The following is a 26,147-nucleotide window of genomic DNA, read 5'->3' on the forward strand; positions in this document are numbered from 1 at the left end:
CATTGTGTATGTATATATCTTTATATATACCACATCTTTATCCATTCCTCTATCAATGGACAGTTGGGCTGCTCCCATACTTATAATACTTTTATAAATATAGGGGCACATGTATCCCTTTGAATTGAGATTTTTGTATTTCGGGTGTGTATACCCAGTAGTGTGATTATTGGATCATGGGGTAGTTCTAATTTTAACTTTTTGAGGAACCTCTTTACTGTTTTCCATAGCAGTTGTACCAATTTACATCCCTACCAACAGTGCATGAGAGTTCCTTTTTTTCCCACATTTTTGCCAACACCTGTTGTTTCTTGTGTTTTTGACTTTAGCCATTGTGACAGGTGTGAAGTGATAGCTCACTATAGTTTTGATTTGCATTTACCTGATGATGAGTGATGTTGAGCATCTTTTCATGTGTCTGTTGGTCATTTGGATGTTTTCTCTGGAGAAGTGTCTGTTCATGTCTTCTGCCCATTTTTTAAATGGATTACTTGTTTTTTTGGGTGTTGTATAAATTTTTTTAAAAGATTTTATTTATTTGACAGAGAGAGACACGGTGAGAGAGGGAACACAAGCAAGGGAAGTGGGAGAGGGAGAAGCAGGCTCCCCGCTGAGCGGGAGCCTTGTGCGGGGCTTGATCCTAGGACCCCGGGATCACGACCTGAGCCGAAGGCAGACGCTTAATGACTGAGCTATCCGGGAACCCCCCTGGGGGGTTTAATCCCAGATTGCTGGGATCATGACCTGAGCTGAAGGCAGATGCTTAACAACTGAGCCACCCAGGCACCTGAATTGTATAAATTCTTTATGTATTTTGGATACTCTCCCTTTCAGCCATAAAAAAGAGTGAAATGTTGCCATTTACAACATGGGTGAAGCTAGAGAGTATAATGCTAAGCAAAATAAGTCTGAGAAAGATAAATATCATATGATTTCACTCATGTGAAATTTAAGAAACAAAACAAATGAGCAAAGGAAAGAGAGAGAGAGACACAAAATAAGAAATGAACTCTATAGAGAATGAATTGATATTTACTAGTGGGGAGGTGTGTGGGGTGGGGGTGAAACAGGTGATGAGAATTAAGGTGTGCACTTGTGATGAGCACCAGGTCATGTATGGAACTGTTGAATTACTATGTGGTATACCTGAAGCTAATATAACACTGTTTGGTAACTATCATGAAATTGAAAGAAGGAAGTTGTTAATGTCAGGTATCACAGAGTGATATATAGAATAGGTAAAATAATCAATAGCAGAATAGTTTACACTGAAGTATAGTATAATACTGAGAGTTTATTTTTCATGGGGTGGAGAAAGTATAATTTATAATTATTCTTTACGAGCCTAGATATGTGGAAGCTGAAACTTTGTGGTATTTCAAGTTTATAGATACTGCCTTATGACTGTCAAAGGGGTACTAACTTTATATCACAAAAATAGAAAGTTCGCATTAATATGACTATGAAATCATTCAGAGGTTTACGTGGATATATTTAAATAGGTATAGTTTTCTTTTAAATTAATTGTATTTTTTTTTTTTTTTAAGAGTTCTTGTCTCTTGGCAGTATCAATTGGTTGGGAAGGAGGTGTTTACGTACAAACCTGTGGCCACACGTTGCACATAGATTGTCATAAATCTTACATGGAATCATTACGGGTAAGTTGATTTAAAAATGTATAAATCATTCTAGGTATTAAATGTTTTTATAGCATATACATCCCAGTTCATTTTATGTGATTTTGATTGCCATTTGAACTATGCAGCCTTGTGGTTCCTTGACCTCTTCAGCTTTAGGGATTTCAATTTTTTATATCACTTCAGCAAATGATTTCCATGGTAGTAATTTTAGACTTTGCTGCTCTAGCTCTGAAATATTAAGCTTTAAAATATCCTACAATATCATTTTATTATAAGATTATCCTTCAGATTCTCTTATTTTCATTCTCATTAGTGTGTTTGCTTCTGACATCAAGATCTCTAGTCCTTTACCCCTTTGTATATTTCCTAGCATTAGTTCTTTCCTAGCCTCACTTTTTTGTACTATGCCTGTTCTGCTCTGAAGAGCAGTCATTTAATCCTCCTGCCTTGATTTGAGACCCAGACAGCTAGCCCTGCCAGAAAAATCATAAAACTAAGTGAAGTGGTATGTCTGTAAATTTGTGGTTTCCTGTATAATAGCAGCTTAAACTAGGGTTACTAACTGTGGGTACTACTTATCAATTCATTTACCTACCTTTGATTAGTTTCCTCTCCTAGTATCTTTAGCAGCTATTCCAATCCTTTGCTCCCCTATCCCAAGCTCTTCACCTGAACTCCAAGATCCCTTTTCTCTCATCAGATTCTGTCTCTTTCTTTGTCACCAAGAAAACAGTGTGGCTTTCTGTCACATACTAAGCTTAGCTTCTTGCTTTGCTTATCTATTTCCTGACAAATAAGTCTGCATCCCAACCAGTCCTTTCTTTTTTACTCTTTGAGGTAGTATTCCTTCTTCTGTTCAGGAATAATTTTCCTGTTGATGCTCTAGTATTCCTTTCTCCTCTTCACCTCAGGGGCCTTTATCTATTAGAAGGTAACTTCTTTTTTGTTTCTATCTTCATTTTTTCTGCCTATTCTGTCCTTTCTTTCAATTCATAAAGATGCTAAGGTCCCTCTCATTCTGAATTTCTTCCCTTGACTTTGCATTCCCCTGTAGCTGCAGTTTTTCTCTTTTTCTCAGCTCAGCCTCTTAAAAGGATGGCCTTCTTATTTCCCAGTTCCCAACTTAAAAGGAGTGGATTCCTACTTTTCCCTTCGTATCCTTACCTCTCACAATTAGTCACTAAGTAAATTCTACTTATTCTGTCTCTTAAGTATCACTTGACTGTATTCCACTTTTCATTATTCTTCATTTTTGTGTATGCCTTCATCTCTCATCTTGACTATTGCCATTCCTTTCTTATCAGTTTCCTTACTCTAAGTCTAATTTATTCACTACATTGATCTTTCTAAAATGTAAATCTGATGACATATGTCGTTGGCTTAAAAATCCTTTATTGAATTCTTCCCAATGGGATAAAGTTCACTCTTCTTTGAATGGTATTCAGGGTACTTCATGATCTGGGCTTGCCTGTTGCTTTATCTTTATCTTTAATCAATTCAGCATTGATAAACTGTTTAATAGTTCCTTAAGAACATTATGCATTTTTCATACATCTGCAATCGTTCATTCAACAAATATTTTAGTTAGTGTCTATAGTGTTCCAGATACTGTGATAGACATTGGGGATTCAGCAGTGAATAAGAAACAGTTCCTTCCTTCCAGGGGTTTACTATGCCTTGCGTGAGATAGAATAAATAGACAGTTGCAGTATATGTGTTAAGTGTTACTGGAACTTCTCCTGAATGCCAGAACATTTGATGAAGTATCGTGCTTGAGTGATGAGAGGTAAGACTGAAAAAGTAATTAGAGGTCTTACTGTAAAGGGCCTTGTAGTTGGTGTAAGGAATTTGAACTTTATTTAGATAAGTTCTTTACAGAGAGCCACTAAAGTTATTAAAGACTTTTAAATAGAGTTATGACATCTTCAGAAAGGTCATTGTGGCAGCTATGTAGATGGTAGGGGATTATTGTGGGATTGCAGTAGAGTTAGAAAGAATGTGATGATATTTAGGAGGTACAAGATGATAGTGGCTTGAGCTTAGTCATCACACTGGGGATGGAGAAGAGCTTAGAGATTTGAAATATATTTAGAGGAAGTCTGGACTTGGTGAGAGATGACATGTGGAATGTAAGAAGGAGGAAGGAATCAAGATGAGAGATAATTGTGATCACTGAAAGATTTTGATTGGGAGTAAGAGTCTCACATTAGGTGGATCATAGTGGCAACAGTGTGATTGGAAGACTAGTTAGGAGATACTAGCAAAGAGACTAGAAGAAAGAAAGTGGATGGAAGGACTTATGGGATTTATTAAGTAAATATTGGAGTGGAAGAAGGCAGAAAGCTGAAGGAACTGTCATGATTCTCTTCTTTCTGAGGTAGGAGATGTAGCTTTATGCTTCTAGAGTAAAGGAAGCAAGGCTGGGATAGGTGACAGGACTTGAGAAGTGAAGAGGAAAAACCACTTTGGAATTGGGTGAGAATTCTTCATTGGGTGTTGGAGAAAGATTACCTAGAAGTATTCAGGCCTCAGTTGAGTTGGAAACAGCTTGTAGCAAGAAGTTACTTCAGTCTTCTTTAACAACACTTAATTTGAGTACAGAATTAGAGAAGTTATCTACTGGATTAATTTTGTATGAAGGTTTTATAGGGTATGTATGATGGAAGGACATACGGAGGGTGAATGAGAAGTAATGACCAGTTTTTGAAGTGGTACATCATGGTGTATAGGCAGAATAGGAAAGTCTTGATAAACTGAGAGAGAAGGAAGGAACTCAAAGAGGAGAAAGCAGTTGGCAATCAGACTGTAAGCTGTTTGGATTTAATATTTTTAGATATGGACAATTTTGGGTTATTTTAGTATAAGGGGGTGGTCATGGTTACAGGTCATGGTAACGGGTAGGTGGAGGTCAGTGCCATAGGAGCTAATGAGGTCAAAAAGCTGATGGACTAAGATACAAGATTGGTTGTTCCCATACTCACTGAAGTAGCATAAGAGGGTCGTAGGTCTTGGAGCAATGAGGAAAACCAAAGTCTTCAGTGACTGAGGGCAGTGGATGACAGTAAAAAGGAAGGAAAAGTGTGATATCCCTAAATGATATGAGCCACAAAGATGGGAGAATGCAAGAGTAAAGATACTAAGCCAGTACTAGAGATGAGAAGAATACTGAGGTGTGAGGGGTGAGGTGTGAGAAGGCTTCTGGGGAGGCTTCAAGAAAAAACGTAGTTTCAGTCAAGGCAAGGACGAGGATCTAGCATTCTTTAAAATTAAGGCTGTAGGGGAGCTTATAGAATGTCCTTCAATGATCAGGACTCTCACCCCAACTTTCTATATACCCTTCTTGTGTATCTTTAAAAGTTAGCTCACAAGTCTTCTCTGAGAAGCCTTCTCTTTTGTATTTTTCACGCTATTATTATAATTTATTTGTTTCTGTTTGCTTTTATATTGTTAGTACCTACGTGAAGATGTACCTTAAGGGGATGCCTGGGTGGCTCAGTTGGTTAAGCTGCTGCCTTCGGCTCAGGTCATGATCCCAGGGTCCTGGGATTGAGTCCCGCATTAGGCTCCTTGCTCAGCAGGGAGCCTGCTTCTGCCTGCCTCTCTGCCTGCTTGTGTGTACTCTCTCTCTCTGGCAAATAAATAAAATCTTTAAAAAGAAAAAAGGGTACAAGAGAACTTAAAAAAAAAAAAAAAAAAGATGTACCTTAAGTCTTTATGCCCTTACCTGGCATAGCATTTGACATATGATAGGAGCTTAGTAAATATTTGCAGAATTGGATTTAAAAAGATGTGGTGTTTCATTTTTAAGAACTTGAAAAAAATAAATGTCAAAAAGTAAAAAAAAAAAAGTAGAATTTGGTTTTTTAGTCAAAGTATTTGAGACCTAAGATATAGTGAAATGAGCACTAAATTAAGAGTGGGGAAAATTAAATTCTTCCTAATATTGTCATTACCTTTGTAATCATAGACAAATTCGTTTTCTTCTCTTTGTATCCTTCTTTCCTTATTTTTTTTTTTGTTAGTAATAATGTTCATATTGTAGCATTCATACATTTACATTAATGCATTAAAACATATTTTGAAATAAAGCATTAGGTTAGTGGCAGAGTAAGAAAGAAACTGCTGGGAAAAAGAGCGAAATAATGGTTAGGACTACACAATTGTAATAGCCTAAAAGAGCAAAATGGCTGTGTGGTGGTTTCAGGCAAAAGAAAGGAACAGATGTAATAGTCTGGATTCCTGCCTTTAGTCCTCTAGTTAGTTAGCATGTATAGCAGGCTCTCATGAGTAAGAATTTCCTCCTAGGCACATATGTATATGTGTCTATGTTTAAACAATTCTGTTTTCTCTTCTTCTATCAGAAATATCTGAAGGAAAGGTATTACATTAATTTCCCTCATATACACTTACATTTTGAATACTCTAACTGAATCTTTTCCCTATCCATTAAAGCTAAACGGATTCACTGCATAAAGTCCAGTCAGTTGTGTTTGACAGACAAAGACATATCACATTTTTTAGGCTTGATTTATTCTCAGAAGTTATCTATTCTCTATCAAGGAACATGGGCATTGAGAGAATCTTCCCAGTGGTCACCTATAGATTATAAAAACAGGGGCATGGGGTAAGGGGAAGGTGATCCACTGTAAAGTGGCCTCCTTTTTAAGTTATTCTCTATCTTAAATCTGTATTACACATTAATTGCCTCAGTATTTGAATGTTTCATACTGAGAGAAGAGTAAGATACTTAAGATACTTATCATATGAATTCATTAAACAGTTCTTGGTGATGTGTTGCATGATTGCCATGTTGAAAGAAGTGATTTGATAAGCTTCAACAGTCAAATGAGAGACATTGTTTATGTTTTTTTCTTCAAGTAACATCATCTTTTTTTTTTAATTTAAATTCAATTAATTAACATATAGTGTATCATTAGTTTCAGAGGTAGAGTTTAGTAATTCATCAGTTGCATATAACAGCCTGTGTTCATTACATCAAGAGACTTTATGTTTTTATGACATATTTTAGAGATGTCTTTTTTTTCTTTTTTGGCCTGGTTCATTTGTTTACTATAAAATGTAATGGTGTAAATTTTGTTTTCTATAAAGTGCATTATAAATCTGTGTGTTTATTTCATCTTTTAGAATGATCAGGTTCTTCAGGGCTTCTCGGTGGACAAAGGAGAATTCACGTGTCCTCTCTGTAGGCAGTTTGCTAACAGTGTTCTTCCTTGTTATCCTGGGAGCAATGTGGAAAGTAACCTTTGGCAACGTCCTAGTAACAAAAGCATACAAGATCTCATAAAGGAAGTGGAAGAGCTGCAGGGACGGCCGGGAGCTTTCCCAGTAAGCATCAGTGTAAGGCAGAAATATCCTGGTAAACTCAGCTCTGCTTTCAGCTCTCATTTTCGTTCCTTTCATTTTCATTCCTTTCTAAATTACTCTGGACCTTTGAATCTTTTTTTTTTTTTTTTTTTTGACCTTTAAACATTTATCAGCAATTACTTTTAGATGTTTTTCTCTTCTATTTGTGGTTACTAAAAACAAAAATGATAATAATGGAACAAATTATTACCAAAGGCTATACTTTTCCTTAGTCCAAATTGCTATAGTTTTAATATACTTCTTCCAGATCATGAAGTTCTATAAGCTTAGATATGGTTAGACTCTTTTAAGATGTTGAAATCTTTAAAAACATAGTCTAATCATTTAAAAATATGCCCATTAGGTATATTAGGATTAAGATGATGCATTTATACACACACACACACACACACTTTATATGTATGTAATTATAGATTTATGCACAATTTATGTGTGTGTGTATGAGATAAAATATCATATACTTGATTGAACCATTCACTGAAGTCAGTCTACTTTATTGTGGGATTTGGTGTAAGTGAACCCATCTTTTATCCCATCCAGTAGGATTTATTTATTTGATTTAAATATTTAAATATTTCACTTTCATTATAGATTTAGGATATAGTATCTGAAAGAAGTGATAATTGTGCCTAGTTTAAGCAGCGAATTTATGAAAACTATTAATATTTGACTTTTGAAACAGAAATTCATAGTTAAATGCTACTCAAAGATTTCTCTCCTCACAGTTTCTTTTCTCAGTTGAAGACTAATTTTAGAATCTGTGATTTTTTCTTCCCTTGGTAAATCCAAATTTTTATGTGTTTAAAATATGCTCAAAGCAAGGGACATCAATATTAGTCTTTGAGAAGAGAATGTAAATGAAAGATTGCTTATCAACATGGAATTTGTTCTAAAATATTATTTTAATGACATCTACTCATTTCTTTAGAATGTAGGTTTGTGTGGTTAATTCATGGTTAGATTATAGGCTAACCAATCACAATATTGAATTAGGATAAAATAGAAGAAGATATTTCTTAATCTATTTTATCTTTCTGCACTAAGTATATTTATAGTGGATAGCTAATGTACATCTGTTTTAACTTTTTAACTTTTAATTTCCTAATGAATTCATATGATAAACATTGTAGTGTTGGACTATTTTAGAGAAAATGAATATAAATAAACTTGATATGTATGTTTGCATTTTTTACAGTCAGAAACCAACTTAAGTAAAGAAATGGAATCTGTAATGAAAGATATCAAAAATACTACTCAGAAAAAGTATAGAGACTATAGCAAGACCCCAGGTTCACCAGACAATGATTTTCTCTTTATGTATTCTGTTGCTAGGTAAGTATACATGGTATATACTTTAATATTTACTTACTCTGAATAGTTGGTTTTTGTTTTATTTATGCCATTAATATTTATTTGAAGAAAGGGGGTGTGTATTTTTTATGATGCTTGAAATTATGGCTAGTTTTCAAACCTTCTCAAAGGATCATAAAATGTAGGTTTCCTTCATTTTCTGAAGAGTTTTTATTTTCATGAAATATTGGGTGAAGTGTTATTATATATTATAGAATATGTGGGAAAAAGTGTATTATTAACATTTTGGGACAGATGTCTACCTCGAAGCATGTGAATATTAAATATGAAGGGTCTTTTTAAGAAATCACTGTTCAAGTCCTGTCAAAAAGTAATAATACTGAAAAGGAATACAGTGTAATATGTTAAACACTTTTAATTTCTTTTTAATTTATTTTAAGTAAGAAGAACTTACTTTGTTTTAAGCCAGTAAAACAGTAATATCCTGTAGGTGGTTTAGAAAATCAGATGAGGGAGATGGAGCGAGTGATCAGGCAAGTTCTAAGCCTATATTAGTAGCTAGCCCAGCACTCCAGAAAACAGTACTGAATTACTATATTCAGGTTTTATTATATTTCCAAAGAACCTCTGTTTTCTGGAGATACTTCAGAGATACTCCTCATCTTTCATGTAGGTAGGATTAGTCTAATTGACTGAGTGGGTGTTTAGTAACTAAGAAATGGTTCTAAATAGGGATTTTAGAAAACGTAATTGAATGAAAATGGAGAACCATAAAAGAAGTAAATAGGCAAGAAGCAGGTACAATTAGAAACTTGTAAACACATTCTGCCAGAATTGATGTTGTAGACCCCTGGATATCTCTAGAAGTATATACTTTTTTGGTGTCTTGTCCCAAGTAGTATTATGATAGGTAAGATTTAGAGAGAGAATATAACTTGAATGTCATGCAGGAAATTAGTGCCATGGAGGACTACAACTCAGATCTGAGTCAAGGTCTGTTTTACTTTCAATTATTATCCTTCTTTTTCCTTCCTGTATTCAACTTTTATAGGTCATATGTACATGCAGTTCACCGGGCCAGTCTCTCTGCCCCATTCACGGACCAGAGGGTAACAAGAGTAAATGAACTATATGCAGTCTTTAGAACCCAGGAAAAAAGCAACCAGACTTAGGCAAATTACAAGCAAGTTAGAGCTCAAGATAAGGAAACATTAGTGTTTCGTTGAAGAATGCAAATGCCAGACATGGATTGATGTAATAGAATGTAATGGATTGGGAAGTAACTTTCTAGTCCGTACATTCCTAAACTGTTGTTGTTATTTATCCAGAATGCTTCAGGAGAAGATATAACAGTTAATTCAGCATTTTGTGTCTGGAGAGTTACCAGCTGCATGCTTGCAATAAAATACACTTTATGTGAAAACTAAATTGAGTATGATTTAATTTTGCCATGGTTTCAAGATTTTAAAAACCTTCTATACCATATTGCGGTAATAATGTTGTAGAAAATTGAGATAAATATAGACCAACTCAGTTATGCCATGTATATATGTGTCTGTTTATATAGATGTATATGTGTGTGTGTGTGTGTGTGTGTGTGCATGTGTGTAAATACTGTATTTATGTTTCTTATGTATTTATGCTTATGTATTTTCCTTAAGATTGATCTTATAAGAAAATTCTGGGTGAATAGGAATGATCTCTCCATGGAATTTTTTTATAGTATGATAAATCAAATGCCTTGACTTAAATTTAGTTTAGTGGAAGTTTTAGATTCCTATTTCTTGAATATATAAATTCTTGTTTTCTTCCTATATAGCTTGCTGTGGTAATAGACTTTTTAGGTCAACATATTTTGGTTTTTCTCATTTATTGGGAAGCAGGGACAGATATCAAATGTTATTTACTATGGGTGTATATAGAGAAACAGAAAATGTGTTCTCCTTCCATTTTTCTCTGATTGCTCATGATAAACTCCAAAGCAACAAGATAACCCTTCTGAAAATCAGAGTATGTAACCCTTAAAACACTCATTATCCTTTGGTTAAAGTTATGCAGGCCATTGTGAAGTTCTCACAGTGAGATTGCATGCCTTCTCTAAGTTTTACTTAGTTATTAAAGAGAAAACAAAAACCAAATTAGCTAAAAAAAATTAACAAAAACATGAATTGAGAGAAAAAAGGATGTTGTATCCTATTTGGATAGAATGTAATTTTCTCAAGGTAAGAAACTGGTCTTTATAGGTATCTAATGCTTAGCATATAACATTATTTCACAAATATGTATGATTACAGATTATGCTTATTTTCATGCCTGAAAGGTAGGCATTAAAATATTTGGTAATATTTAAAATGCTTAAATGTTTAAGTGAACTATTTAGAAGTAAACTTATTTTGAGTTATTTAACTTTTAAATTAAATATTGTGATTCTTAAATGTATAATCCATTAGGATGAGCACATTTATTTGTATTTGACATTAGAAATTTGAGTGGAATATAGCCCTTGTTTCCCAGAGCTGAGTTTCTCTCCACTGAATGAGCAATTCAGTTTGTTTTTTACGGAACTTAAATTTTTTTGTTGTTTAGGTACAAAATATTTCTAATGGTTAAGTAGCCTGTAAAGCTGTTAATTTTAGTAATTGTTTCAGAGGATTTTTTTGTTTTGTTTTTTGGTAGAGCACTTTATCCCTTTGTTTTTTATTTTATTTGCATGGTGAAGCCTTGGAGGATTTTTTGAGGGCAGCAGAGAAGAAATTGTTGGAATGGTATCTTTCTCTTACATTAAAATTAATCAAAATTACTATATTCAGGTTTTATTATATTTCCAAAGAGCAGTCTGTTGCAAATACCATTCAGATGGATTATGGAAGGTTAATTTGGGGGAGGAAAGCTTTCCTCATTTAAATACCAGTTCATTTTTTCTTAATTGAAACAATAAATGAGACTAATTTTAATAATTGATTTTTCCAAGGGTTTTGGACTCAGGTTACACATAGCCTAGAGGTATTGGTGAGTGACACTCGGCCTTTATATAGTGAGAAACATTTAAATGGAAAGAAGATGAAACATGAATAACTGAGCTATAGCTGGAGAGATATGTTTAAGTCACAGTGGGTGAACTGCTCAGTAGAGTGAGTCGACTTACTTTACATACTAGTTGCATTATAAGTTTAAACTTTATAAACTAAGTATTTTCAAAACAAAAGGAATGTTTGCTAAAATACCAAATTATGAATCCTTTTTAAAGCCAAGAAATTCTTTGATAAAATACCTTTCCTTCCCCTCACCCCTTTTCATGTCTGAATGTAAGGGAATCGAAGGAAGGGTCAACAAAATAAAGAGAATAAGCTATGGGGACTAAAGAGAATCTTACCATTGGTTCCATACCCAAACAAAGAGATTTCTGGTTCCTAAGGTGTTTTTGAGCACTTTGCTATGTACCATCAGGGATTTAGAAACTTTATCTGAAATGGTCCCTGATCTCCAGGAATTTACCATTAGTTGGAGAGACAAAACCAATATACATCAGTCCGTATAAAACAGAATAGAGTTTGTTTTAAAAATATCATATTGAAAAAGTGCTATAGAACTTTAAAAGGGAAGATGAACAAATTGAAATATAAAGTACTTGGAAATGTTTCTTTCCTGTCTCAAGAAAAGGGAATTAATTCTCCCTAACTCCTAGAAGAGTTAGAATTTGAGCTGAGTCTTGTATAATATAGCCTATGGTATGAACGAAGATATTTTTTCTCTCTGAGGTATTGGGTAACTTGCTCAACCAGTAAGTGGTAGGCTTAGGCCTTGAACCCACACAGACATCAGTACGTGTTTGAGTGTTTCTGTATGTGCGTGTGTATACACACATTTGTTTTTTAAATTATAGCTCTAAAAATAGAAGTTCATACCAAAGGAGGGTGGAGAGGGGATAGAAGGGAAAGCAGACCTCAGTCATGCAAAAAGAAGCTGGAGCATAGTTGGAGGAGTTTTTAAATGGAATATGTAGGTGGGCGCCAAGATAGGCTGTAAGTAATCTTTCTCATTATTATTTCAGTTACAGATATTTTTTCTTTTTTTTTTAATTCTTTTTTTTTTTCCTTTCCAAACTAATTGGAATAGATTTGTGTTAGGAATATAAAAAGTAGAGTCTACTTTTCTTGGGAGCAATCTGTATTTTTCTATCATCCATTCAGGAGGGCAGAAACAGAATATTGTGTTGGGATTTTCAATAGTTAGAGAAGATCAGACAGACATAGAGCCTATGACATGTTTGTGTGTTCGATTCTCTAGCAAGTTTCAACTTAAAGGGCTAGTTTTGATGTAAGTGAAATCAGGAAAAGCTGAGGGTTAGGGTCTCTGACATATTGATTTTTTTAAAGTCCTAGGTTATTACATGACACTAACTGTTTGGATAGGTAGGTTTTTTTTGGTTTTGTTTTGTTTTGTTTGTAATGTCAGGAGGAATGTTTTTTTAAGAGATTTTCTAGCCATAATCTGAAATAATTAGATTTAGTAGTTTTCTTTCAAATATTCTCTAAAATCAAACTCCTGGTAACATGTTTATCAGCCTTTGAGGTATTTTATTTGATGATTGAATAAACAGAATTGTTCTTATATTTATATCTTAATGAATATTTTTGCAAACTGTGCTAAAATAAAAGTTGACATTCTGGTTCTGACATTCGTTGGTAAAAATTGATCGTGTTTCTGGTTAGCTCTTTTAAAAGTACAATCTAGGAAATCTTAGTTTTTATAAGAGAATATAGCCGTTAATTTTTTTCTACAGATTAGGCAACAGAAGATTTGTGAAAACAAAATATATTGATCTCATTTATATTCCCTTGATGAAGGAACACATGCTGGTCTCCGCTCGCTTTCTGTCCACTAATATGAAATCCTTGTCCCTGCTTCCTTGCTGGTAGGTTTTTAGAAGTTCAGTGAGCAATGCAAATCGCCTGAAGGGTGGAAAATTCCCTTGTCACACAGATGCCCTTATCAGCAGCAACCAGATGGAGCTCTGAGCAGGAACATTATCAATGTTAAATTGCTTTTCCCCCACCCCAGTAGAGAGGATTAAAGCATTCCTTTAAAAATGGGTGGCAGATATACAGATTTAAGAATATTAATTTTGTTAACAGTTTGCATTTATAAGTAAATATATGAAAATAATGTTTCAAAAACATTTTGTGTTAAAATACAACCCAAACCAGTTCAGACTGTTTTAAGTAAAATAGGATCATATTCTTCCTTGAATTCATTTGCAAAGTAAGCTTAAAATTTTGCCTTTTTTTTTTTTTTTTTTTTAAGACGAGGATATCTCATTGCTAATGTCAAATGCATATTTTGGATATAAATTAGTTTATTCGGTTTTAGCAATGGCAAATGAAGATGTGTTTAAGTTTATTAATACTGTTGAAGTAAAAATACATGCATTATATCACTCACAATTTTCATTTATTCTGACAAAGTTCATTGGCTATTTTACTATATTTTTTTTGAGTAAATCTTTAGATTCTGAAGCAATTTGATTTTTAAAATGTCAATTTATTAATTGTAACTAATCTGTAAGCTAAAAATTGCTAAATATATTATAATTTCAGATCTATATGAACTTTTTTGATGTTTAGCAGTGTCAGGAGTTACACAGTGTACTTTCATAAAACTGTAATTTTAGAAGTCCATAGAAGAGGCTACTGTTCATTATATGTGTTGTTCATACCTACTATGATGTTAGTGATTTTGTTAAATATTGATTTCTAGAAACCACCTAAGCTCTAGTGAGTGATAATCATTTCTCTGATAAAAAGTTGGTATGCCCTTGTGTTTTAGATGACAGTAACCACCTACTACTCAGTGGCTAACAGTTGGGTATAAGCTCTTTCACCAGATTCATGTGCGGGTTTATGAAGTGTGTTGCTGTTGTTTTCCTTAAGGCCCAGTTTTCAGTATTTGCCAACATTTGGGGTTTTGCAACAATTACATTATGATGTGTACAGTTTTGAGGTTATAAATATGAACATATAAGGATATGTTTCCCTTTTTATTTCTAAATATCAGATAAAATATTATTACAGATGTTCCATAAACTATTCATAAAGTTCGTCAACTTTATTATTTAGGTTCATTCAGACATATCAGTAAAACAAATTAAAAAGTATCGCTTCAGCCTAATTGAGATATATTTTAATGCTTTACTTACAGAACCAATTTGGAACTTGAATTAATTCATCGGGGAGGCAATTTGTGTTCAGGTGGTGCAAGCACAGCTGGCAAACGCTCTTGCTTAAGTAAGTAGTAAAAAGTGTAAATTTAAAAACATTTTAAATTATGTCATTTTTGAAAGCCTATACAAACAAATGGTCTTTTGATGTATTTTCAGATTCTTTTTATATGACATATAATTGGTTTTAATGGTGATTATATGCTTTAAATGGCTAATCTTATACTTAAAAGAATCATATGAATATTTAGCTCTTTCTATACTATGATTGCTCAGTAAATAAATGCCATACCGATAGATCAGATTTACATTGGCTCAAAATTAAGCAGTGTGGTATCCTTGGCTATAAAAAATTATCTTTAAACTTAAATTTTTTAAAAGAATTTTTACATTGTCTAGATTTAAGTAAATATTTTTATAAAAATAATTTGTGTTGCCTGCAGAGTCCTATAATATACAGTGCTGCTGTTAATTAATGAAGGCATTGTACTATATTTTGATGTGAACATTAAAATGTATTAAAATTATGGATGTTTGGTTTTATTTATGAATATATATTGTAAAATGAGCATGATTCTTCAGTACTTCTTGTAAGGGTAGAGAAGTGTCATTTGGAACTTAATGTAGATTCTTCATAGTGATGGTATCACTATTTAGCAATTGTTTAGAGAATTAATATGAATACTAGGGGTAATATTACATAATGTCAAGTATAGCTAATTATTAGTCCCAAATCACTGGAGTTAAAATATTACCTAACATGACTGGTACAGAAAATAAAAAAATTGTTTAAAATACATAGTGTATTCTTTTGAAAAATGAATATATTTTCTTAAATGCTAAAAATATTAGTAGTTAATAAAAATTATCAACACATAGGTTTTTCAAAAATATATGTGTGTACTTAAAGATTTTATTTATTTATTTGAAAGAGAGAGAAATATGAAATAGTGAGAGAGAGCACGAGTGGGGAGGAGAGGGAGAAATAGGCTCCCTGCTTAGCAAGGAGTCTGATGCCGGGCTTGATCCCAAGACTCTGAGATGATGATCAGCCAAAGGCAGATACTTAACCGACGAGCCACCCAGGCGCCCCCAAAATATATGTGTATTATTATGAAAAGATACATATGTGACTTGGGGATGATTTCAAAGCAAAGGACTGATCAAAGACATCTTAAAATATTCATTTTATTTTAATTAATTAATTAATTTTTAAGTAGGCTCTACGTTCCAGCAGGGAGCCCAACATGGGGCTTGAACTCATCATCATGAGATAGAGACCTGAGCTGGGATCAGGAGTCAGATGCTTAACTGACTAAGCCACCCAGATGCCTCTCTTGAAAAAAATTTTTTTTTTTTTAAATATTTTATTTATTTGACAGAGAGAGAGATCACAAGTACGGAGAGAGAGAGGAGGAAGCAGGCTCCCTGCCTAGCAGAGAGCCCGATGTGGGACCCGATCCCAGGACCCTGAGATCATGACCTGAGCTGAAGGCAGAGGCTTAACCCACTGAGCCACCCAGGCAGCCCACTCTTGAAATTTTTAATGTAAAGATATAAACTTATGTGAAATTTCAACTGAGTTACTTTTAAAATTCTTACTAATTGTATTAGATTTTGATTTTTTTTTTTTTTTTTTTTGTTATCACTTGATTCCTAGAAATGTAAGGTTTTGGAAGTTACTTTTTACTGAATATCTAGTATTTACTGACTTTTACATACTTAAGCCCTACTTACACCCAGTGACTTAGTATTATGTTTTAAAGGAGAAGTTGTTGATACATAGAAGTTTTAGCTTCTAGACTGTTTGAATTAGCAAAAACTGTAAGTTCACTTATTTTAATTATCTTTTCTTATTAATTTATTCTTAATTGTTGTTTGGCATTGGCTAATAATAATCCAGAAATTGTTATATTAGGAAGTATTTAGTAAAGGAATTTCAGTCTTATGTTCAAAAGCTGTACTTCATTTTTTCCCCTCTGAGGTACTTACATTTATCCGGAGACTTGTAAATAACGAATTTATTCAGAATCTTAAAAATGCTGGTGTAAAATTCTAGCAGTGACCACTTCAATTAGCGTCCTTAATTTAAATGTAAATTATTAAATTGATAGTTACTTCCACTTTCATTTCTTTTTATTTCCCCTTTTGTGAATAAGCAATCAAAACGTGCCAGTATAGAAAAGGTCCTGATGAAGATCATCCTAAATCTAAATTTAATACTATTTTTGGTTTTCTTTTTTTTAATGATTTATGTTAGTCCTTTCCCCCCCAAACTTTATTGAAGTATGATTGACAAATTATATTGTATACAGTTGTATAGGTTGTACAACATGTGCTTTTTGCTTTTAGTTTCCATATGATTTATTACTGTTTAATTGCTTACACATTATTTATCCTAATGTAGAATGTATTTTATGTTGTATAAAATCCCACTATTTTGCAAGTGTATAAACTTGAAGTATTTGTTGTTTACACAAGCCTAACTCAAACCTGATTTGTTGAACACCAGAACTTAAATTGATGGTATGTCTTAGGACCTTAGATCAAGTATTTCATTTTTTTATTTTCCAGTAGAATTTTAATGGTATTATTAAAGATTCTCTCTTTTCTCTAGAGACTCCTCATAAGTCAGTATTTTCCCATTTCCATTTATTGCTCTTTGTTACATTTTAAATATTTCATTTTCAAGCATATGTATGTATGTATGTATGTATGTATTTGACAGAGAGATAGCACAAGTAGGCAGAACAGCAGGCAGAGGGAGAGGGAGAAGCAGGCTCTTTTCTGAGCATGGACCCTGATGTTGGGCTCGATCCTAGGACCCTGGAATCATGACCTGAGCCGAGGGGAGTTGCCTAATGACTGAGCCACCCATGTGCCCCACATACCTCATTTGTAAAGTGTTTGTTTTTCCATAATATTTTGGGGAAAGAGTAAGAAAGTGTTCCACAATTAAGCAAATTATATGGAACTTACACTTTGGAAAGTGTTCCATTATAACTTCTTGATAAAATTGAAGATTAGTCAAGAAAAGATTTAATAAGTTTTGCCTGGAGCAGCTTGAATGATGCCCAGTATATAATTATGGATGGGGAAACACACACACACACACACACACACACAGATTTGAGAGCAGGAGAAGATTGCTTTTTCTATAACAATGAAAGCAGAAAAATATTACTGGCAAAATTTATACTGAGAGATAAAATTGTAGTGGTACAATGCCATTCAGCACTTACATGTTCAGATTTTTTAAGTAAATAACCAGTACCCAATCATAATAAAAGTTCATTCTTAAATATGCATCTGGGAAATTTTTCAAAGTAAAAAATGAGCAAAATTTATCAACAAAGCAGCATACTATGGTATTTTAATAATACTTAACGTTTGTATTTTTAAAGTTTATGAAATACTTTCACATAAGTTATTTAGTCGTATAGAATGACCATGTGAAATAGCTGTTATTACTTTTTCATAGAAAAGGAGACTGAAATTCAGAGTGGTTGCCTTGCCAAGTCATAAGCTGGCAAATACAGAGCTTGCTCTAGAATCCAGCTATTCTGACTCTAAATTCAGTTATGTAACACATATCCCTTGCTTGTTAAGTGTCCCAAAGGATACAGAACTTTTAAGAACTTTTACTCACAGGTTTAGTCAGTGACTTCTTACTGCCTTGGTATCTTTCCAGGCTCTGCCTGCTAACACTTCTGTTGTTTTACCTATTTTCTTTAGTCAACCTTTCACTAAGATTCCTATTTTTGTTTTGGGCCACTCCTTTCAGATATTTTCTCAAGTCCTGATTCCTTCTTCCTTGGATACCAGTTGAGTTTTCTTTTATTTTTCATCAGTTTGCTGGCTGGTTCCCCTTGTTTGAGATCATATTTAGCTGGTAAAATCAGTGATGCTTTTGGTGGACATGGCACCTGAACAAGACTATAAAAGATAAGTGAATTTAGGACTTTTTTGCAAATTGATATATACACTGATAAATACCACCAATTTTATTAGCAGTAGATGTAGGACAAAGCAGATGTAAAAATTGAAGGATAACTTTTTGTTAAGAATAATGTTTTATTAAAATTAGTTAATTTCTTCATTCAGGTAATTCGTAAGTGGATACAGAGCTCCATAGAGTCCAGTGAAATTAGTAGCGCAACAATTTCTTGAGTAAAAAATGTTGAAACCACTGGCTAGGGTGTGGTGGAAGGAAGAGGTGTCATTTGATAAATTATTAAGTTTTTAAAAAATGTCTATCTTTAGGTAAACAACATCTTTCCCTATCTTTGGGTCTGAGGCTTTCTGCATATTACTGTTGTTTAAGAAACTACAGATCTCATCACAAATGAATTTCATGACTTTTTAAAAAAGATTTTAGTTATTTATTTGACAGAGACACACAGTAAGAGAGGGAACACAAGCAGGGGGAGTGGGAGAGGGAGAAGCAGGATCCCCACCAAGAAGAGGGGAGAAGCAGGGAGCCCCATGTGGGGCTCAGTCCCAAGACCCTGGGATCATTACCTGAGCTGAAGGCAGACACTTAATGACTAAGCCACCCAGGCACCCCGAATTTCATGATTTTATAGAGAGATTAAAAACTAAACTTTAGTCGAGAGGGGTTATGGCAGACTTTGCTTTGACAGCTTCATGGGGGGGGTCTCCAACTTAATTTTGATACAGTTTATGATCTTATCAAGAATTGATGCATGTGGTGAGTAATTTTGATACAAGTTATGATCTTATCAAGAAATGATGCATGTGTTTTGTTATTCACAGAAAGCAATCCAGCTTTGATGTGTACAGGCAACTTAAAATAATTTTAATTGCTCAAAGAATGAATTTTTGTTGAATTCAGAGTTAGAAGAATTATTTAATGTTAATTTCATCTTACTGTAAGACTACATAAAGATATTGTTAAGATCGCAAAATTTCTCGTAAGTAGTCTGACCTTGTTCTTTAACAGTGGTAAAATTCTAGTATCTATAGCTTATTACTGTCTGTTTTTAGATTTAAAAATTATGAATTCTATAAATAGGTTGAATAACAACTTTTGTTCTATTCTTTTTGTTACCCCATATAACAAGAGGAAAATTTGGCCACCAAATTGTTATAACAGTGAAAATGCATAAGTTAATATAAAAAAATGTGGAAATTGCCTCCTGATTCTATTCTTTATGAATAGACAGATGATTTGGGAGCTAGCTATTTTACCTCATGGATTCTCTTCCTCTTTGTACCCAACCAAAAGATTGTTGTAAGAACTCAATTTTGTAATGTATGTCAAGTCTTCATACATTATAAATCTTGACATTGCTGTTTCTGCTTCAACACTACCTTTATCAAATTCGGGCATGGATGTGTGTGAGTAAGGAGACCAGAAGCAAGATAAAAGTTAATTTTTAGCTCAGCTTTTTTTTTTTTTTAAGGGGTTAACAGATACTTTGTTGACCTGTTCAGAGATGAGATGAGGTGGTCAGAATGGGATTTATTACCAAAGATTAATATAGTTTATCTATTAACAAAATAGATTGTTAATTTTGGGAAGCCTGAGTTAGAGGGACAAGAGTTAGCTTGAAAATTTGACTAAAAGGAGTGGCTTTATTCTTTAAAGTCATTCTGAAGGTTCTGTGCTTTGTGGCCAGGTAGTCAGGCCTTCCGGAATTTATGATCTGTGTATTCTAGGAACTAGATACCACAGATAGTAATTTCCACTATCAGGGCATAGGGGGCGTAGGAGCCCTTGGATCTTGCTAGGCTTAGGGAGGGCAACCCTTTCTTAGTTTAGAACTCCTGCCCCTTATATGAGGTGCTCAGATTAGACCTGAATTCATGGAGTGTGTCCTTTTTGATAAGGAAGAAATTGGGATTCCTAAGAAGCTATGTTTTCTTTATCTTTCATATGATTACCTATGTGTGGAAGCAGATTTGTGCCTTTCCCTATTGTTCCACACAGTGTTGCAAACATGAAGCAGGAGCGTGCCTTTTAAACCTTAAAAGTAGAAGGAAAACAGTTCCCTAAAAATACTAATGCTATGATACTTGAGGTGACCAGAAAATGATGGCACAGTGTGCCGGGGAATGGAGACACAGGAACTCTGGGAGGCAGGAAAGGAACGCAGCACGGAGAACAAGAAGGTACTAATGATAGCTTTTTCCTTTCATGTGTTCCCATACTCACATGGGGGAATAAAACCTGTCTTAAGTAAACAAAGCTCTGCTACTTTATCCCCAAACTTGGCTGTGCCTTTATTGACTATAAGCAACATAGGATACAGTGCTGGAAGGAGCACTGGAGTTAAAAGATCTGGATTCTAGTCATGTTTGTTATCTTTTGGACTTTAGGGAAGTCACCTAATTTTTTACCTTATTATGAAAATGGGGATGATAATAGATGTGCTGACTATCGAACATATGTATCATGGTGAACTTAAAGATCAAGTAATAATAGATAAAGTATGTATATGTGTACATACATACAGTTTATATATGAAACTGAAGTATTTTATATATATTATTTTATTATTATTAAATTTTTCTTAACCCTTCAAAATTCCTACCATGACTGACATTTTATTCCCTGCCCAGCCTTCCGTGGAGTTGTGAGGAGTGGGATGGGGCAAGATGAGTCAGCTCCTGTCATCCCATGGCATGAACCTCGTGTTTCTTGGGAACCAGAGCTACAGATTTTCCCTTCTTAGAGTTGTTCCCAGACTTCATTTGACGAGTCCTCTCCCATCTTTCCACAACTAATTTCTCAGGAGTATGTAGAGGAACCAAGGTTAGCTGACTCAGCTGTGAGAGGAGTATATCCACAGCTAGTATATTCACCTTGGATAAATTGGTCAGAACTGTTTCCTTACTTTGATTGGTCAGTTATGGAGAAACTGAGATCCCCTTCCTCCCTCGGTAGTTCAGAGAGCCATTTGGCTAATTGAGATTTTTTTTCACTGACAATTATTTGATCAGAGGTAATTGCACTGAAAGGACTAAAATCTTGAATGATCCGAAATGCAGACCCAGTTAAGTTTACTGTAGGTAAATTTTAACAGTGGTACAATTTAACATGGAACCAACTTATAAAAGGTTTTAGGACAGCTCTTTAACATATATTTCTGTTTTAATGACATGAGTTCTACCAAGAAATAATCTACCAGTTTTAGATTACTAGTTATTTTAATATTGATAAAGATAGAAGGGATTGTTAAAGCTTACCTTTTTGTTCCAGCTGAGAGTTCTTATAATTAAAGCATAGGGTTTTGTTTGTTTTGTTTTGTTTTAAGGACAAACCAGTCTTTCGTGGTAAGGACGTGTCTGTCTTGTGATTAAGCACATTATAATACTTTAGACTTATCACAGTTATAATGAATTTGATTTCGTATTGCAGAAAATAGAGTTCTTTGTCCCAGGTGAGTTGTCAGAGCAACCAGAATGGGGAAGAAGATGGTGAGAGCAAGTAGGTCAAGCACTACTCTAGTAGTTAAGAGTTGAGAGGTCAGTCTCTTTGGGGCAATAAAATTAGGGCTGATTAATTGGCCTACTTCTTGGTTACTGAGCCAGTGTGTCATGACAAAAAAGGAAGAGTATAAATCCTTCATGAATTTTATGCTTATATTGTATGATTTTTTTATAGGACTGTTGATTTATTCATGCAATATTCAGCATACTTAAAATCCTTCTATATGCCAAGCACTGTGCTAGGCTACAAAATACAAAGAGGAAGGGACACAATTGTCTTCTTCAGGGAGCGCTCACCATTAACAGGAGAGAAAAACATGTGAAAATAATTACCGGACTATATGAGTGATAGAGTTAACTCAGGGTTTAGAGAATGTATAAAGCAAAGGATGATTACTTCTGTCTCAGTTACAGTATTAGAGAAAACTTTACAGAGGAGAACTTGAGCTAGCTCCTGAAAGTTGAGTCAAGTTTGCCTGGAGAACAGGAATATTCTATTCTAGGCTGAGAGAACAGCTTGCAGAGACAGAATGAGACAACGTGACACACTGGGGAATACTTGGAAAGCAAAGGGAAGAAAGGAGGTTAGGAAATAAAAGATAGAGGTTATCTCATGAAGGGCTTTCAAAACCTATTCCTTCTTTGGTTCACCAACCAGTTATGAGATAATGTGATAGACTTACTGTTTACAGGGATCGGGAGAGAGTGAAACAAAAGGCATGAAGCTGAATGAGCACTCTGTTGAGTAATCCAGTTGAGAAATGGTATAGCTGTAGAGTGCAGCAGAAGAGGATGGATCACAGAAGTAGAACCAGTAGGATTGCTAATCAGTTGGCTATGGAGCGCAAGGATGTGGGATTTGAGTCTCCAAGTTTTTTTGTTTGTTTTTGTTTTGGTGTTTGTAGGGGCAGTGATGGCATTCCCCCAAATAGGGATTATAAGAGGAACTGAACATTGCAGCCCAGATTGGGCTATATAATCAGTCTATTTTTAGATACATTGATTTTGTGGGGCATTGAAGAGCTAGAGAAATTTGTGAATTGTAAACTTACAAGTAGACATGGCAGTTGAATTTGGTGAAATAGTATGTGCAGAATGAGAGGAAAGGAGAACTAGGAAGGGTTCCTTTTTCTTATGAAGAATCCTAGCATTTAGGGTTTAACAAAGGAAGAAGAATGTGTAAAGGTAACTGAGACGGAACTGAGGGAGAACCAGGAATGAGTAGTACCAAAAGTTCAGGAGAAGAGAGAGAAAAGATGAGACTTAAAAATATATATTTATATTTTTTGTGGAGAGGTAGTTTTATGTAGAGACCTGATGTTTGTAATGCCATAATTTCTAATTTTAATTGTAATACTTCAAGTTTATAAATATTAAATTTATTATTTGGAATTTATTCTTGCAAACCATGTGTGTATATACATATATATAAGCACAACTATCTATACACTACATATATATGCGATTACTGTAACTATTATTGCTATATAACAGGCCAGAAAGGTGGCATTATTCCCATTTTACAGATAATAAAACTAAGGTCTTTTGTCCAAGGACACATGATCAATACAGAACTTGGATTCAAGCCTAGGACTTCCTGATTCCTAGTAGACAATGGTGCCTCCTATACATGTGTTAAAATCATAGCATACCTCTAAATAAATTTAATGGTGTTTCTCATTTCCAAAACTCTTTTATAAATGTGGGTCTAACTTTAGAACTTAAAACATGTTGTTCCAGAAAAGAAGTTATCTATTTTTTTTTTGCTGTTGTTTTTCAAGATTTTAATAATATAATTTCTTGATATAATTATTTCTCAGTTTTTAAAATATCATACAAATGGTTGGAATTTAAAATAGTTTCCCATTGGGGTGCCTGGCTTTCTCAGTTGGACGAGCATGCAGCTCTTGATCTTGGGGTTGTGAGTTTGAGCCCCACATGGGGTGTAGAGATTACTTAAATAAAACTTAAAAATGTTTTCCCATTAGTTTCAGTTTTTAACTTTTCGATTATGAACATAGGTTCTCCTTAGTCTACTACTGTCATTATTTGTTTTGGTTAAGAGATCTTTTTGCTGCTAAATGAGAGTTTATTACTGATAGCCCTCAGACTAAATTTTGAAGAATACAATGAATAGTAAAAGGTGTTGATTATTATTTGGCCAATTCTCTATTTCCTACTGAAGTTATTTGCAGTTTCTAGCATTGTTTTTCAAAGGTAGATGTACCTTATTTGTAGTCTTCAGCTCTAAAATCAATACCAAAGACACTTGTTATATATTATATTAATAGCTTTAGAAGATACATCAGGGTTACAATATCAGTTTTTCATAGGAATGGAAAGGGGTATATTTGTGTTAGAGAAGGAATATTGCACTTTTCTTTTAATTGTAAAAGCCCTAGGGAGAACTAGAGTGGTAGAAATAACAAGGAATTGCAAATCTTGAATTCTTTTCTTAGCTTTTCCATTGGTATTAGGGTGATCTGGCAAGGTTCTTCCTTTCTCTAGGCCTATTTCCTCATTTGTAGAAATGAGGAAATAGAAGAGATAAAAAAGTTTCCTTCAACATTTGTTTCTTTAATTATGTTAGAGGTTAGGAAAATAGATGGATTGTAGCATTTTTCTATGCTACCATGGTTTCAATGCAAAACAAGTTAGTAGAATTGCAACTCCTATGCTTTTGATTAAATCAGATAAACTGATAATTGACTCTCGTATTGAAAGAAAGTATCAAGAACAGCTTTTAAAAAAATTTTTTAATTTAAATTGAATTAGCCAGTGTATAGTAGTACATACTTAGTTTCCGATGTAGTTAAAAACAACTCTTTAATTCAGTTAACACCTATATAAAAAATGTAACACTCTCCACCTAGCAATTTGAGTTAAATATTTTCCTGCTAGGGAAATTTATGTTGTATTTTTTTAAAAACACTTTTAGGTTTTAGATACTTCAATTATACATTATGTACTTGGCAGAAATAATCTCTTATGTAAAATTAAATTGAAATAAAATGACCAGTATATCGTTCATCATTTTATTTCTCTGCTGAAAACATCCCTGTTGTCAGTGTTATTAGTTGAACAAGTTTACTGGAAAAACTGGAAGTTTGGGAAACTTAACTGGTCTCAAAACTGGGGATAACAAAGTAGAATTTTTGTGAAAAGTAATTGAGATAATCTATGTTAAATGATTTCAAAATAGCGCCTGGCATGTAACAAATAACTCAGCTAATCTGGGTATTAATAGGATGAAGAAATTTTAAGAGAGGATTTGTACTATAGGTTGACCTATAAACATGAGACGAAGCAGGTTGAGGTATTTACCTTCTGTTTGTTATAGAGAGATCAAGATGAAACTTACAGGTATATATAGAGTGTTAAGATTCAGTTCCCTTTCCCACCTCCCATTTCCTCTACCTGCCACACAGAGTGGAACATTTACTTTGTTCATCTTATAGCTCTCATAATGCCTTACAATAGCTTCCCCAAACCAAACTACTACTATTACCTTTACTATTACTACACCCCCTCACAAGAATCATATTGACAGATCATAAATTAATCTAAAATATAGTTGGTTTCTAAGTTGGTTGCTCAGAAACAAAATCTTGTTTTCTTTTGATTTTAATTTAGAGAATAAGTGACAACAAAATGCTTGTGTTATTTGGCTTTTTTTCTTTTTCTTTTTTAAAAAGATTTTATTTATTTACTGGGGAGAGAGACACAGAGTTAATGAGAGAGGGCAGGAGCAGGGAGGATAGGGAAAAGCAGGCTACCCTTTGAGCAGGGATCCTGATGTGGGTCTTGATCCCAGGACTCTGGGATCATGACCTGAGCCTCAGGCAGTCGCTTAACCAACTGAGCCACCCATTTGCCCTCTGTCTGTTTTGGTTTTGTTTTTGTTTTTTTAAGAATTTATTTATTTGACAGACAGAGATCACAGGTAGACAGAGGTAGGTGGGGGGAGGGGCGAGGAGCAGGCTCCCTGCTAAGCAGAGAGCCCAATGCAGGGCTGGATCCCAGGAGATCATGACCTGAGCCGAAGGCAGAGGCTTAACCCACTGGGCCTCCCAGGCGCACCCCCCTGTCTGGTTTTAAGAATTAATTTTAGTCATATGTCAGAAAGTATTATCTGATTT

General features: G+C 34.1%; 1 protein-coding gene across 6 annotated transcripts in view; it reads left to right on the plus strand.

The window, feature by feature from the left end:
• UBR3 (ubiquitin protein ligase E3 component n-recognin 3) overlaps positions 1-26,147 on the plus strand; it is a 234,896-nt gene that overhangs the window by 145,136 nt on the left and 63,613 nt on the right. For 4 of the 6 annotated variants that reach the window (XM_032880422.1, XM_032880421.1, XM_032880425.1 and 1 more), the window contains 4 exons: positions 1,548-1,658; positions 6,786-6,998; positions 8,221-8,357; positions 14,535-14,620. In XM_032880422.1, coding sequence (XP_032736313.1) covers positions 1,548-1,658; positions 6,786-6,998; positions 8,221-8,357; positions 14,535-14,620 — 547 coding nt within the window. The remainder of the gene's footprint in view (positions 1-1,547; positions 1,659-6,785; positions 6,999-8,220; positions 8,358-14,534; positions 14,621-26,147) is intronic. The other 2 variants (XM_032880423.1, XM_032880427.1) reach the window with 1 other exon arrangement.

This window comes from Lontra canadensis, unplaced genomic scaffold (assembly GCF_010015895.1).
Source record: "Lontra canadensis isolate GAN:19392208 unplaced genomic scaffold, GSC_riverotter_1.0 scaffold69, whole genome shotgun sequence".
NCBI lineage: Eukaryota > Metazoa > Chordata > Mammalia > Carnivora > Mustelidae > Lontra > Lontra canadensis.